Below are 15563 nucleotides of genomic sequence, written 5' to 3'. Positions count from 1 at the left end.
AACATTATCTCCCAGGAAACAGAGTGAAATAATATATGTCCCAAGTCCAGACATAAAAGGCGTTCTTGCAAATAAAGTCATTTGGTTGAATTGGCTGGAAATGAGTTGGCGAGTCATGGTGGTCAAGCTCTAAACGATAGGCTCATTGCTCCCATGGGCTCTCTGAGGATCCAGTTCTTACTTCCAAATGTGACTGACTCCTTGTCTTGTTTGCCTTACCAGTTGCTTCTCTGGCCTCACTACTTAGAGCAGAGCATTCTCCCTGAGCTGTTCCCAAGTTGTTTCATCTGCTCAGCAAATATTTATTCAGCACCTATTGTGTGCCAGGCCCTTGGTGCTCCAGGTGAAGGGGATGGAACAGTGAAGAAGAACATTAAAGTCACTGCCCGAAAAGAAAGCAGAGCTGTTTACACATGAGCTAACATTGTGGATATGAGCATCCCCTCATTCCAAAATGTGCTTCTTAAATTTGTGATTGTTTTCTAAGAGGTTCAGAAATGATCTTCAGTGTTTAAGAGGATAAAATGATAGGGAACGGAATTAGGTAAACATAGTCATAAAATTCAATTAAACAAGGTCAAAAGTGGGACAATGATTGAGCACAAGAGAGAACACACATGGGGAAAACCAAGAATGATCACTCACCTTTTATAGCCTTTCAGTATTGAGCTCAGCACTTTCTACTCATTGTATTATCAATCTTCCACTGCACTGCCATGTAAGATATTTATATATATATATATATATATATATATATATATATATATATATATATATATATATGTATATATATATATCTTTATGTTTTATATATATATATCTTTATGTTTTATATATATATATCTTTATGTTATATAAAAGGACATTCCATCTACAAAGCAAGATGGAATTATCAGCGATGTTGGTGTGAGTACTTTTTTCAGTGATACAGATAGAGTACGGACTACCCACCCTCCTATAAGCCATTCGCTGTTAGGAGACTCAGTAACCTAATTATTACGACAAGATAAGTTTGGTAAGTCCTTAGTTTGATCTATGGGGAGGGGCTCATATGGGTTGAACTGACATTTCATTTACAGAAACTTCATGCAAAAACAGGAATCGCATTTCCTACAATGCTTTAAAATCTGTGTGCCGTACTTGTGAACGAGAATTGCTTCCCTGAAGACTGAGTAGAAGGCACTTTCATTCCAAGATCAAAATGGACAGAAAGTGTGAAGTCACCAAGTTCTAGCTGTGTGATAATGGCTAGGGTGCAATATCAGTTACTTCTTATCATGATAAAACACAAGACCCGGAGCAAGCTCGAAAAGATGGGTTTATTTTTTCGGGTGTTTTCACAAAACCTCCACATTAGCAGGAGAGGCTTTAGGAAGCATTTGCAACCTCATCTGCCGGCACCTAACAGAGAATGAACTAGAAAGGGGACAAGACCACCAAGATCTGCCTCCAGGGCCTTCAGCAAGGCCACACTACCTCTCCCAAACAGTGTCACCAAATGATGATGACGTATTGAAATACCTGAACCTATAGGGATGTCTTATTCAAATCACCACAATCATTATTTATCAGCTTTGTCTTTTATTGATTTATTGATTGATTGATTGATTGATTTGTTTGTTTGTTTGTTTGTTTACTTATGTTTAGGAAAACACTTTGAAGTGTTTGCTGTGGATCCTTTATTTCTCTCTGTACATTAGGCCATGGATTCACAGGAAACGGGCTCCAGCAGCTCAGGTTCCTTTCCGTTAGTCCTCACAAAGTGCACTTCTCTGGCTGGCACAGGCTGGCGCTTCAGCTGAACCCAGGTCCCCTTCTCTTTGGCTTCTTTTTTCTTCTGATCCTTCTCCCTCACCCGCTTCGGGAAGCTGTCTCTGCTCTTCGAGTGCTTGATGTACTCAATCTGCACATTAATCCTCTTGGTCAGAATCTTGCCCTTAACTTGTTTGTTTATAAAGATGCCCACGGCATGCTGGATGACATTGTAGACTCTTCCGGTTGTGCGCAGAAGTGCTGGTATCTGCATTTCTGCTCCATTAAAGCTCATCTCTGTTTTCCCTACTAAGTGTGCATAGAACATCTCCTCTATATAAACAGCACGTGATAACATGACAGAAGGTAATTCTAAGATGTTTGCTGAGTGCTTTTCCATGCTGGTTCATGTTGTCCGCACATGGGATTATTTTTAGGGATTATTTTGCCACCATATCTGGGATTCCTTTTGGTGTCTGAGTACCCAAGTGATACTCCTTGCCTATTACTGTCGGCACTGAAACATAAAGGAAATGTTTCATTAGTCGGCTGTATGGTACTTACCCAAGGTCTACCCTGTGCCAAGAAAATGAGGAGTTAGACATCAATAAGAAAGTCATATTTTCTACAATCAGAAGACTGATCTATTTGTTCATAGTCAAAGTCCCTATGATCCATATATTGTTCTCACATATAAAATAAGGACCAATGGCCCTTTTTATCCACAGGAAATACCATCTTACCCCAACTGTCCCCTTCTCTTGTTCTCCGGTGGTCACATAAACACAATTCCCTCTCCTTTGACCTTATTCTCACAGACCACCCAAATTTCTCTGACTCTAGATCTCCATCTCCAGATCTTTGCCTGGGGCCTTTACTCCTCCTATTCTTTCCCAGAGCACATTCTGCCTTAGCTCCTTCTGACTTCATTTGCTAGGGTTAAAAATTAACTTCTCAAGCCAGACCCTCAGTCATCACTAGGGAATCCTTCCACAGAAGGCAAGTCTATACTTAAGAAGTCGTTTCCTCATCTGCCTATGACCCCAGCCATCAGCTCATCTTCTGCAACATCTACAGCTTTTAGCCATGTTTCTCAAGTCACCTCGGCAAGAAACATTTCACACATAGCCATGGCAGGCTGCCAGAAGGCCATTTTAGCTGCCCATCGTCTTCCGGATCAGAATCATGTAGCATTTTCATCTGCGGTGGGTGATCTTGCTGCTTACACATGAGTAATCTGAGGTGGAACTAACCATTCCATATGCACTGAAGAGCCCGTGTCCCTGTTGATGAGCAGAAGAGACCACAATACCAGTGTCCTCTGATTTACTCTTAACCCTATTTGGGTCAATTGTAATATAAATCTATTATGCTGAGGTTGGGAATAGATGCCTGCCATTCCCGAATCCTGGGTACTAAGAAACGCCTTCTATGTGAGGCCTAATTACTGAAGCACTCTTGTATGCAACCTACTTCACTGAGAAACACGGGGCTAAGATGACTTAAAGATGTAGTTCCTGCTCTGTCACATAAATAGTCACAGTCCTCGGTTAATTAACCCTTATGCGACCCAATTTTCTTATCTGCAAGATGATACAATAACACACCACTGTGGGTTCAAAAAAACGTTAAATGAAAAGTTTGTTTAAATTATTTTTTAAACAATTTTGAATTATTTATTTTAAACCATATGAATTGATATTGTACTACGGTTTTAAGTCTATCTCATTCTTTAGGGTAAGTTTAGATTTACTGTACTCCCTTGTGCTTAGAGGTTCTAGAAAAATTTACTCAACAAATGTAATGGATGTGGACAGTCTTGTAGTTTCCAGATCGCCAGAGAAATGCACCAGTTAAGTGACTTGTTATTCTATCTGTTTCTTATTTACTGTTTCAGTCTTTCAAATAGTGTACAATAAATGCTGGGCATTCGAGGGTAAAGAGACCATTTTAGCTGCTCGGAGGCAGAAAAGGAGAGAAACAAAAATAAATGAATCAAGTAAGCAATCAGAAACCCAAGAGGTACAAAGAGGTGGTAATTCTGACTTAGCGGAAACATGGCTGCTTATTGTACTTTATTGAAGTCAGGAAAGCTTCACAAAGAAAGCAACAAAACCTGACTCTTGGGTCACAGTAAGTGGCATGAAGTGCTGATTTTCAAGGGGACCCTGCTCTCAATGGAAACTGCAGCATTTGCAGGACTATGTGTAGATCGGACTTACAGCCCACAAGCCATTAATCCAGCCTATCCCAGTCTTTAGCATAATGTGATTATCTCTTTAAAATTATAGCACGTTTGGAGGTGAGAGAGAAACAACTCTAAGGCTTGGTCTTCCAATCACCCCCTGAACTGTACAATACATCTGAATAGCTGGAGACAGCCGTCACCCTTGGTCAGATCCATGGCCCCTGAGCATGTTAACCTGAATCAGTGGGGGCTCCCCAAGTCCTCCACTGTCCTGCAACTGGAGCTTTAGAACAAAGGGGTTTACAGACATCTTCATGTTTATTACCTGCTTGTGCCCAATCTTCGGACCTTTTTATTTAGAGTGGTACTAACACTTCCAGCATTGTGGATTTCTGTTTTTCTGGCAAAAACCTTGAATCTTTCTTTTCTTCCCTTGGGCACCTTCGACTCTTTTAGGCTTGCTTCTTTTTCCCTCTTCCTAGATACCCAGGCTTCCCTGTGGATACTGCGTTTTGCCTTTATTTGTTCAGACTGGAAAGTTCACAAGGAAAGCAGGCTCTGACCCACCAGAGAGGGGACTTCCAACAGTCATGGCCATTTTCAAACACAGTGGCGTAGTAACAGAGACCTCACTGCTCCTTCATGAACCCTTTGCCAGTTTTCAGCTGCATTTACTTCTTAACAAAGCACTTACAGGTGTTGTTTTTGGACACTCTTCTCTGTATGGATGGCCATTTTCAGCATAAGCGTTGCTGGGAAGCAATGTATTCCCAGTCTGCTTCATCCTTGCGGATATCCATCGCTTTGTGAAAGCTGCAGAGAAAGAATTATGTCATATTTCAGGGGGTAAAATACTTCAGTTGGTAGAGAGTCTGCCTAACTTACAGGAAGCTTGGGTTCCATCCCCAGCTCTACGAACATTAGGCGTGTTGATACAGGAGTAGCTTGGAGAAGCCTGGATATCAGAAGGTCAAGGTCATCCTGGCTACATGAGTCACTGTGTTAAAATCAATAGAGAGGTAAACTACCTAATCCTCTCTTTCCTGGGTACCATCAAGCAGCCTGCTTTGAGTGGAGCCCTTCTGAGATGTTTTTTGTTTGTTCCTTTATTTTTGTTTTCCTTTCAGAGGTTTTCGAAGACAGGCTATCCTAATAGTTACAAAGTTAGGATCAGAGCCCATTTATCCCATCATGTCTAACTGAGCAGCATTTCTGTGACTCAGTTTTCTTGTGCTAAAAAAAGACGTAAAATATAGTACCTGTGTCTTAGGTTTGCTGCCATGATTAAATGACATAATACGGAAGGAGTGCTTAAGGTGAGCTGATAAATAGCAAACTCTCAAGTAGCATTATTGCCTCGACTCTTTCCCATAATGCATCGCTGCAAAAGAGCACTCTTTCCCATGACGCTTGTAATAACACAAGTCTCTTGTAGGGGTGAGAGGTATTATACTCCTATGTTTGGCATAAAGTATCGTCTGCTCAGAAACGTGTTATCTGGTGTGGAAAGGACCAATGAATATCATCACTGTTCCTTTACCTTTCTGGGGTCGGTTTTGACCTCTACTTCTTTCCCTAAAGACCAATGCCCCTCACCCACTGTTCGACTCCCACCCAGAACTCAAGAGTCACACTGTGGCTTCTGTTTGTACACATGCCTGAGAGGAGAGGCTCTTTCACTCCCAAAGCCCACGCAGTTCCTAATGAAAACTCTGCATGTACACACATCCACTGCAGACATATCCTGATGCCATCCTAAATTCCATAATCCTTCTAGGTCTATGTATTTGACTGTATGACTATATCTTTACCCATATATATGTATATATATACATATATATATATATATATGTGTGTACTTAGGAATATATATGTGTACTTAGGAATATAAATATATATATGTACTTAGGAATATATGTGTATTTAGGAATATATATATGTACTTAGAAATATATGTGTGTACTTAGAAATATATATGTGTACTTAGGAATATATATATGTGTGTACTTAGGAATATATATATGTGTGTACTTAGGAATATATATATATATATATATATATATATATATATATATATATATATATACTTAGGAATATATATGTGTGTACTTAGGAATATATATATGTACTTAGGAATATGTATATGTGTGTACTTCAGAATATATATATATGTACTTAGGAATATATATATGTGTGTACTTAGGAATTATATATGTACTTAGGAATATAGATGTGTACTTAGGAATATATATGTGTACTTAGGAATATAAATATACATATATATATGTACTTAGGAATATATGTGTGTATTTAGGAATATATATATTTGTACTTAGAAATATATATATGTGTACTTAGAAATATATATGTGTACTTAGGAATATATATATGTGTGTACTTAGGAATATATATATGTGTGTACTTAGGAATATATATATATGTACTTAGGAATATATATGTGTGTACTTAGGAATATATATATGTACTTAGGAATATAAATATACATATATATGTACTTAGGAATATATATGTGTATTCAGGAATATAAATATACATATATATGTAGTTAGGAACATATATGTGTATTTAGGAATATATATATATATATGTACTTAGAAATATATATGTGTACTTAGGAATATATGTATATGTACCTAGGAATATATATATATATGTGTGTGGACTTAAGAATATATATGTGTACTTAGGAATACATACATATGTACTTAGGAATATATATATGTACTTAGGAATATATATATATGAACTTAGGAATATATATATATGTACTTAGGAATATATATATATGTGTGTGTGTGTGTGTGTGTGTGTGTGTGTGTGTACTTAGGATTTCTTTTTTCTGTACTTAGGAAAGCACCTTTCAATCATATGGCTTTTTCCTTAGTAAAACCTCAGAGGTCTCTCTTGTATAAGCCATTGCACACCTGATCCGTGCCTGTTCTCAGATGGTTTGCCTCTGCAGCCACAGAGGATTTGTGTGGAATTTCCATACCAGTGTTAACGCCAGCCATAGCAATGCCGGAGGTTCTTGTGAAATATATGATTAGCATGTACCACAGGAATTAATAATTCTCAGGCCACTGTCTTAAACTGTAACCACACTGTTGTTGTAGGGAAGTTTCTCAATTTATACTCACAGCTGCATTCTGACCAAGAAACCAGCTTCATTTAAAATCCATATCCCAGAAGGTGCTTTCAAAATACTGCTTAGTATGCACGTGATATGTTGCTTTGAGTGACAAATTATGGTAATTTCCTTGATAATTTGATCCTTTGACTCTTCTCTTCTCCTCCTTAAAGTCTATGTAAATAAAAGGGAGAATGCCATTACTAAAAATAGTTTTAAAATGTTTTTTTTCCCAGAGTAAAAAAAAATGAATAATTTTACAGAATTATATAAAAATAATCCGTTGGAGATTATGCCAAATTAGGGTCTCTCAATTAAACAGTAACTTTGAAACACACATCTCCAGCTTGCTAGCTTTTAGTAGGTCAGCAAGCACACCCAAACGTATTAAGGTGGACTGCTCTGTTTATTGATTTTCCGTGCATCTGCTAAGGACTCGAGGCAATTGTCTGCGGAAGGGGGCGGGAGGCCCATACATGATCGAGGTCATGCGCATCTAGCCAATTTGTAAGCCGATCCGCCGCTCAAAGCCATCAGCAATCCTTAGCATAGGGGCACACTCATGCATTCCTGTCAAGTCATCTTGTGAAGGCTGCCTGCTTCCAGCTTGGCTTGGATGTGCAACCTTAATAAAACTCACTGAGGTCTGGGAGAAAATAGCAGATCTGCTGCAGATAGGGTAGAGGAAAGGGGCTAGAATATGTACTCGCAGCTGACTCGGGCAGACTCCAAGCTGAACGGTTCCACAGAGAGGAAACAATAAATCTAAGCTACTATTGCAATAAATATCTCAAGTTTTAACGAAGGGAACTATCATTACAGTAATTTTGTTTTCAAGTAACGCTTTTTAGAACAAAGCTAACAAATGGCTAGTTTTCTGTGGATCTTCTTCAAACGCTTTCTCTAACGGGGAGAGAGTCAAACAAGCAGTTTTACCTGACATAAAGAACTAGTTTAAAGGTCGGAAGAGAGGAGCAAGCTTTGCAGGAGGCACGGAAGACGAGTTCTGGCAGTACAATGACAGTTTTCCTTTCCTTTGCATTCTTCGCTGCCATTCTGACTCACATAGGGTGCAGCAACCAGCGCCGGAGTCCAGAAAACGGAGGGAGAAGATATAACCGGATTCAACACGGGCAATGTGCCTACACTTTCATTCTTCCAGAACACGACGGGAACTGCCGGGAGAGTACGACGGAACAGTACAACACCAACGCTCTGCAAAGGGATGCTCCGCACGTGGAGCCGGATTTCTCTTCCCAGAAACTCCAGCATCTGGAGCATGTGATGGAAAATTATACTCAGTGGCTGCAAAAAGTAAGTGATCGCTTTCGGTTTCTAATTGCTCTGAGCGTTTCCCTTCCCGCTCTGCAGCGAGCTCGGAGTTCCATAGGGGGCATTTGTGTTTACCTTTTTCTCCAGGGGGGGCAGTGTTTGCAAAAGAAAAGGGCTCTCGCTTTCTCCGGGCTCAACTTCCTGGGTAAGCCAAGGGTCTTGTAGGAACCTCTGGCTTCCTAAATATGCATCTAACACTAGCAAATTTTATGCCAACCCTGTTTTCTTTTTGTTGTTGTTGTTGTTGTTTTTTGTTTTTTTCCCCCTAAAGTTTATTTTGAGCATTCTGCCTGTCAAAGCGCAACTTTGAAAAAGAAAATGCGCGCTTCTTGGACACGTTGTTGTAAAAGGAAATCATAATGGTGACATTAACAGAGGTTTAAATAGAATGTAAAGTAATGTGAGTTGCCATGGGAAAATTTCCTCTATAAAATGCTTAGCCCCCAACTTTTAATAAAATTATTAAATAAGTATAAAGTCCCCTTATTATATGTGTTTAGAAAGGTTGTATTTGTAAGTTAAAGGAACGTAACTTTACAAGTGGCCATATGTGGACTGACATCTGAAATCAAGAAAATAGCTTCTGATGGGAAATTGTAAGAAAGGGATTTTGCCCATATCGAGGGTAGAAACTCAGCCCATGACGTCTCCTGTGTGCACCTGCACACTGGGTTGAACACAAGAAGGTTGTGCTAATTCCTGACAAGCCTCAGTTTCCTGGCTTAGGGACAGTGACAGTGCCATTTGGGAGCCTTAGTCTCTTGAGGAACGGTAATGCTGAGTGCATATTGAATCGCAGTTTATAGAAGCCACATCGATCAGTGCGTGGGTCTTTTGTCATAAGCCACAGAATATTTTGTAGGTGCTGTTCAGACTGCCTTTTCCATGATGAGTACTTGATCTCTGTTTAGCTATGTAACAAGTAAGAACATGCTTTTAGAGGCATGACCGCCTTTGCAAACGCTTCTCCTCAGGGACCTGTGCTAAATGTGGGCAGGAACATCGTGAGTAAGGCTGCTGGGACCACAGCAAGCCCTCTTAGAGGACAAGGGATGGGGGAGAGGCAAACTTCTGTTCTGTGTGGTCCCAGTTACTTACTTAGGTCTGCGCCTGCTGCTGAATCATGCCTGGCGTTAGGTAGCGCTTCTCCTCTCGTCCACTAGGGACTGAACTAGGATCAGTTATTTCTTTCAGCGTGTAAGCACGAGCTTGGGACTTCTGGAGTTCCCAGACTTGGAACTGCGGGTCCCCACTACCGATCACAGGTGAAAAGTTAAGACTGCGGCACCAAACACAGGCAAACGATCTCTGAGGATCCGAGACACATTTTCCAGCTCTATTCATAGAATGACCTTATCGGAGGGCATCTGGTGTTTCCATGGCAGCTCGTCGTGGAATGACTTAGGTTTAATAGTTTGTTAATATCCCATCCACAGTGTTTTAAATGAAAACTGAATCATGATCAATCTGGGCTCTTTGAGGAGGGTACCAGTGGGAAGTATAGTTCTAAGTCATGGATGAGCTATTCTGGCAAAAACATAATGTATTGTTTGCTTTAAGCAGACAACCAAAATGGTGATTCACACAGCAATGCATATTTTCTGTTGTTGCTTTACAATTATTCAGCAGAGACAGGGCAGTTCTGCTGGGGTTACATCATGCACACATTTGATATGTTACTTTGTTTTGTCAAATAAATTTGGTTCTCATTGGCTTTGTTCTTAGCCAGAGATTATGGCATAGCTTTCAGATTATGGCCAAGCATTAAGTATTAAAATGTTCCTTGGTTATATCAATCGTCACAAGAATGAATCAAGCTGAATGCATGTTGAAATGGAGCAGTTGTTATGAGTCAGAGCAGTTGGTTTCACTATTGTCTGTTTGAATTTGCATATCTTTTGTCATGCTTACTGTGATTGGTTGGAGGATCAAGTAACCAAATAAATGCATTCATCAAAAAACTTGCTAAAGACTCTCATAAATTTCCCTTAATTAGTGTTTTCTTCAACTCAGACTCCGAAGTTTATGTAATATGCTTGTTTTGAACTCATATGCACATAGCTTACTGTAATTACTCCAAAGACAATACTTACAATTTACTTTACGTATTTCTATTTTTATTCTAAGTAGTTGCTATAAGTTAAGAAGCAATGTTGCGCAGAAACCAATGCAAACAGCATACATACTGTGAATTAGTTCAGGCATTTATTCAAAAAATTATTAATCAAAGAGTGATGAGAACTGTCAGGGAAGCTCCTGATGTATAAACATATTACCAAAGCGATATGAATGGAGACGATTGCTGTGATAATCTGCTCACATCTTTAAACACTGGCAAAGTGGATATTAGATATTGGCCATCACACATGTCACTTTATAAGACTGTCAACTGTCACTCCTCAACTGTGTAGTTTTACAACGGCCAACCGAGTTACGCAAGGGGACCGTTGTGGTGTGGCTCTCCTGACATAATGGGCTTAATTCAAGGAGGTCCACTTGGATGATTATTCCTTTGTTAATGTGATGGAGGACGATCACACTTGGCGGAAAGAAGAGAACCGTGTAATTATATATCTAACATCACAGTAGATGTTTGCGTTTGAGGCTCCTATATTATTTGTGGCTCCTATATTATAAAGCTCTGTTTTGGAAATATTTCCAGTGGTACCAGATGAATGAGAGTTACCCACATCTTGGGTAACTAATGGGGAATAGAAATGGATGTTAGGTTTCTGCCATTTTCTATTCTTGGGGGTGGGGGTGGGGGTAAAATCTCCCCTCCCCCTCCTGTGGAGGTTGGAGAACAACCTACTATGTAGGTTTCAGAGATCAAGCTCTGGTCTTCAGGCTTGGTGGCAAGCACCTTTACCTCTAAGCCTTCTCATTGGCCTCTCTTGAAATTTGTTGCTGGTTTTGCTGCTGCTCTTTATTGGTAGGTTTATTTGTTTGTTAAGACTAGGTCTTATTCTGTACTCCAAGACAGCATTTGGAACACACTGTGTACTATAGCGCAGGGTGGCCTCAAACTTGTGGCTGGTCAACCCTCTTGCCTCGGCTGCCTAAATGCTGGGGTCATAGACGTTTTGGTTATCACTCTTGTTATTATTCTTACTATTATTATTATATTAATATAATATTATTATATTATTATATTAATGTGTTTATATGTTGCATGCATGCGAGTGTAGGTGTGCGTGGACATGTGTGTAGAGTTCAGACAACAACTGGAACTATCATCTCAGGATCTCTGTTTAGCACTTTCAAGAAAGGTTCTCCTGTTGGCCTAGAGCTCATCAACTGGCCGGCCCTCTTTTCTTCCACAGAACCTGGGCAGCTGTAGGCATTATCAACTCAACACAAGCTTACCACCACTATTACTTCTTTCAGTAGAGCTCAGAGTGTAGGGCCAAGGAGCATCCTCTTCCTAGAGACTGCATCCCTGAGGTTTCATCATTTCTCACGGACCCTCCTCTTTATACTGCGAATTCCATATGTAATCACTGGTTTATGTCATTGAAAATGATTAAAGTGTGTTCCTTCCTTCCTTAAAGTCTTCCCATAGCTCCCCATCATGCAGGAATGGAATCCCAACTGCGTACACAAAGCCCCTTCACATCCTCCCTCGAGCAGCTCTCTGGTCTCATCATTGTTACCTTCAAAGGACATTCCAGACACTCAAATGGCTTGGCCTTTCTTGTGATTTCTCCAAGAAGCAAGCTCCTTCCTGCCCCAGGCACTTACAGGCTATTTACTCTGTGGAAAATTGGTCCTCAGCAATTAGCCTGGATGTGTCTGTCTGTCTCTCTTAGGTCTTCCTGCCCTCAGAAGTTCTTTTTGAGCCACCTTTTCCTCCTTGGCCTGTTGAGTGACTTGCTAATGTGTTACACTGCCCTGTTTTATAGATTTTTAAAGTAAAATATAATTGTGTCATTTCTACCTTTGATTTCCTTTCTCCAATCTCTTTTGTATATATCCTTGAATATTTTTTGAATTCATGACCTCTTTGTTTTTGTTTAATTCTTAAGTAAATAAATACAGCATGTTCAGTCTGTTTATAATTTTACTAGTATGTATATGAATTTTGATATTAGATAATTAATTGGGGGGGGCTCTTCCTGAGGAAGACTATTGCTCCCGCTCTCTTAGTTGCCTGTAACTGACTCTACTGTTATTGTTACTGTGTCTATTGATAACACCCTTGTTCAGGTGTTCTGGTCTTGTATTGCACCAATTATGAGAAGACTTTCATAAGGGTAGCATCTCTGACATTTTTAAGAGACACGTTCTTACATCAAATTTTCTGGTCCTCTAGTTCTCGTATTTTTTTTCCACCTTCTCCTTTCCCCTAGTTCAGGAACTATGCTGTAGATATATTTTGGCGCTAGGCCTTTTTCTGCATATGGGTCAGTTGTAGGGTTTTTTTGTTTTTTTGTTTTTTTGTTTGTTTGTTTGTTTGGTTTTTGTTGTTTTTGTTTGTTTTTCTTTTTTGGGTTTGTTTTGTAATGGTCTCCATTTGTTACAAAGAGACATTTCTTTGATGAGGGGTAAGCTTATCTGTAGCTTTAAGAAGGAATTTTTAGAATATAGTTAGATACTATGCTTCTTTAATAAAGTGGTGAATATAGATTTTCTCCTAATTTCCAACTTCCCCAGCCTTAGATAATTTTCTACGCCTGGCTAACTTTCCAGCAACTTTCTTGTTGAACTGGTCTTGAGTCTAGTTAGAGAACAGTTGGTTGCTGCCAAAGATGGGTGCCACTGTTACACTCTTAGGGCCATTGTGCTATGCTGGTTTCTGTGGTTCAGAGGTACCATAGCTGGGTAGGACCACTGGTTGCTTCTATCCCTTGGAAGATTGGATGGCAACTTCTGGAACCATGAAAGCTGACCTTTATCTGGGAGGGGTTCAGAGCATATCCAGCTCAGCTCCATGGGTCCTGTGTTTGAAGTGCATGGAACTTGCAGCAAAGGGGACTTCATCTTCAGTCTCAGGGAGGGAACCCAAAACCACATTTTTTAATGGCATTTACTGCTCTGTGGCATAATATTCACTATTGTTTCTCAAATTATTTATTCTGTCTTATCCATTTGTAGTCATGTATGCTTCCGTATAACACGGTCTTTGTCTCTTTTTAATTCAATATACCGGAAAGAGAGCATAGCACATAGTAGGGCCTCAATTAGCAATAGTTTGATTATCACAGGCATGATGTAAGATGAAATAAAAACTTCAAATGCTGGTTAATTTTTATTGGCTGCATTATTTATCCTTTGGGTTTAATTCTTTTGTCAATGACTGTTTGACAAAGGTCTCCTAAGACACTGGGTAGGGGATGCGACTTCATAGTCACAAATTCAACCAACCTCAGATCAAAAATCCTTCAAAGACGTGGATCTGGACTGAATCAAACATGGACAGTTGTGATTAGTTCCTGGTCAAACAATCATTTGCACAGCTTTTAGGTTATAGTAGGTAATATGAGAATTCCAGCATTGTTTTAAAATATGCAATGTGTATAATGAATACAAAAATATTCTGGTATTTTGTATAAGAGACTTAAGCATCTCTAAATTATGTTCTCCAACAGGAGATCTTAGAGCCAAGCCCTCTTACGGACACAAATAGAAGAAAACACTTTTTTCAACTAGCAGTGAAAGGAGTAATTAGGTGGAGCTATTCAAAGCATAAATAACATTTATGACAATAATACTTAACTAGATTCCACATATTACCCTCTAGATATGCAATGTGAGGATCTTTGACCCAATTTGCGTCAAAAGTCATCAAACCATTGCCCTTGAGCCAAATCCTGTCTCTCACACCGTGTTTATAAATAAAGTTTGATTGCAACAGAACTACAACCACCCTCATCCCTCTATGTATTGTTCAAGGCTGTGCTCATCCTACAAAGGCAGAATGGAGGAATTGCTGTTGAAACTGAATAACCAGTGAAGCTTAAATATTTATTTTAGTAGCTGGCCCTTTAAGAAATTCTTAAGCCTACTCTACATCATAGAGCAAAATAGCACTAATATTGGGACTACTGCAAGGTAAACTGTGAAATTGGTTGTGTGGGAAAAACATTGATCTCCAGGAGGCCAAGCCAGGACTTTGCCAGTTGGAAGAAAGCTCTACTAAACCAGTTCTTGGCATGGTATTTGTCATGCCGGGAGGTGACATTTCACAGTACAAATAAGGGAATTTTGTGTCTTTTCTTTCCCCTACCCATTATCATGTGAACAGAGAAATGGTCTTGAGGCTAATCATGCAGAAGAGAAAAAGCACCTGGAAAACAATTCTGATTTTCCACCTCTGGGTTCTTCTGATTCCTGAGCTTGTTGCATCCTGTTGGCTGAGGTATTAGCAAAGATGCTGACAAGACGTCGGAACCATTTTGTGGTCTGGGCCGTGAACTTCAGTCAGCTTCTCTACTTGCTTGTAGTGCACATGGAAAACGACTTCCCTCCTATTCATTTCAGATCAAACATTAGAAAGTGAACAGACAGTTGACAGTGGGAGGAGCAAGGAGTGGGGTTCTCTGTTGCCAAATGCTGGGTATTATCAACCCTGATAGAACAGGCTGAGTCAAACATTTGCTTCTCCCTGTGCTAATGCCCAGCATAGATGCATGAATGGCCTTTTCCTGGGCCTTCTTTTCTTTCTTCTCTCTTTTCTTTTTCTCTTTTCCTTTCTATTTCTTTCTTTCTTTTCTTAAATACCACAAGCTATGCTGCACCATTTGCCCAGATGCACAACGCTAATTACATTCTGAGTCACCCACGACTTTTGTTCCAATACAAGATTATCCTTTGCAGCGAAGTTGGGAAATTCCAAACCCCCTTTGGTTTTGGCCCCGTGGTCTGAGGGAAGAAGGGCCTCTCAGTGTTTAAATCTTTTTACAATGTGTACAAAAGATGTGCCCCTCTGTTATCAAAGACTTTCTAAAGAGCAAAGCCTCCTCTGGATTATATCCCCGTATTTGGCGGCTGTGTTTATGTAGGTTCTGAATGCTCTTCTTTAATTCTCACATGGAAATATTAGTTGGGAGATGTAGTTAGGCTTGCTCTGTCTTGGCTGCCAACCCGTGATCAGAATCTTTTCCTCCAAACAGACAAGTGAGCAATTTCTAAAATGTGGATGCT

General features: G+C 39.8%; 1 protein-coding gene and 1 long non-coding RNA gene across 4 annotated transcripts in view; one reads left to right on the top strand and one right to left on the bottom strand.

Moving 5' to 3' along the window:
- Positions 1-1449: 1449 nt before the first annotated feature.
- Positions 1450-8122, bottom strand: LOC308414143. The gene is made up of 4 exons (XR_013974862.1): positions 8025-8122; positions 7099-7262; positions 4635-4753; positions 1450-2269 (listed from the first exon to the last, which is right to left on the bottom strand). It is a non-coding gene; the product is annotated as an uncharacterized lncRNA (long non-coding RNA).
- The window catches only part of ANGPT1 (angiopoietin 1), a 233435-nt gene continuing 225658 nt past the window's right edge, over positions 7787-15563 (top strand). For all 3 annotated transcript variants that reach the window (XM_080909347.1, XM_080909346.1, XM_080909348.1), the window contains exon 1: positions 7787-8402. In XM_080909347.1, coding sequence (XP_080765473.1) covers positions 8106-8402 — 297 coding nt within the window. In that variant the 5' untranslated portion in view covers positions 7787-8105. The remainder of the gene's footprint in view (positions 8403-15563) is intronic.

Source organism: Micromys minutus (genome assembly GCF_963924665.1).
Source record: "Micromys minutus genome assembly, chromosome: 33".
NCBI lineage: Eukaryota > Metazoa > Chordata > Mammalia > Rodentia > Muridae > Micromys > Micromys minutus.
The sequence above is the reverse complement of the archived record's forward strand: the minus strand, read 5'-3'. Positions and strand labels throughout refer to the sequence as shown.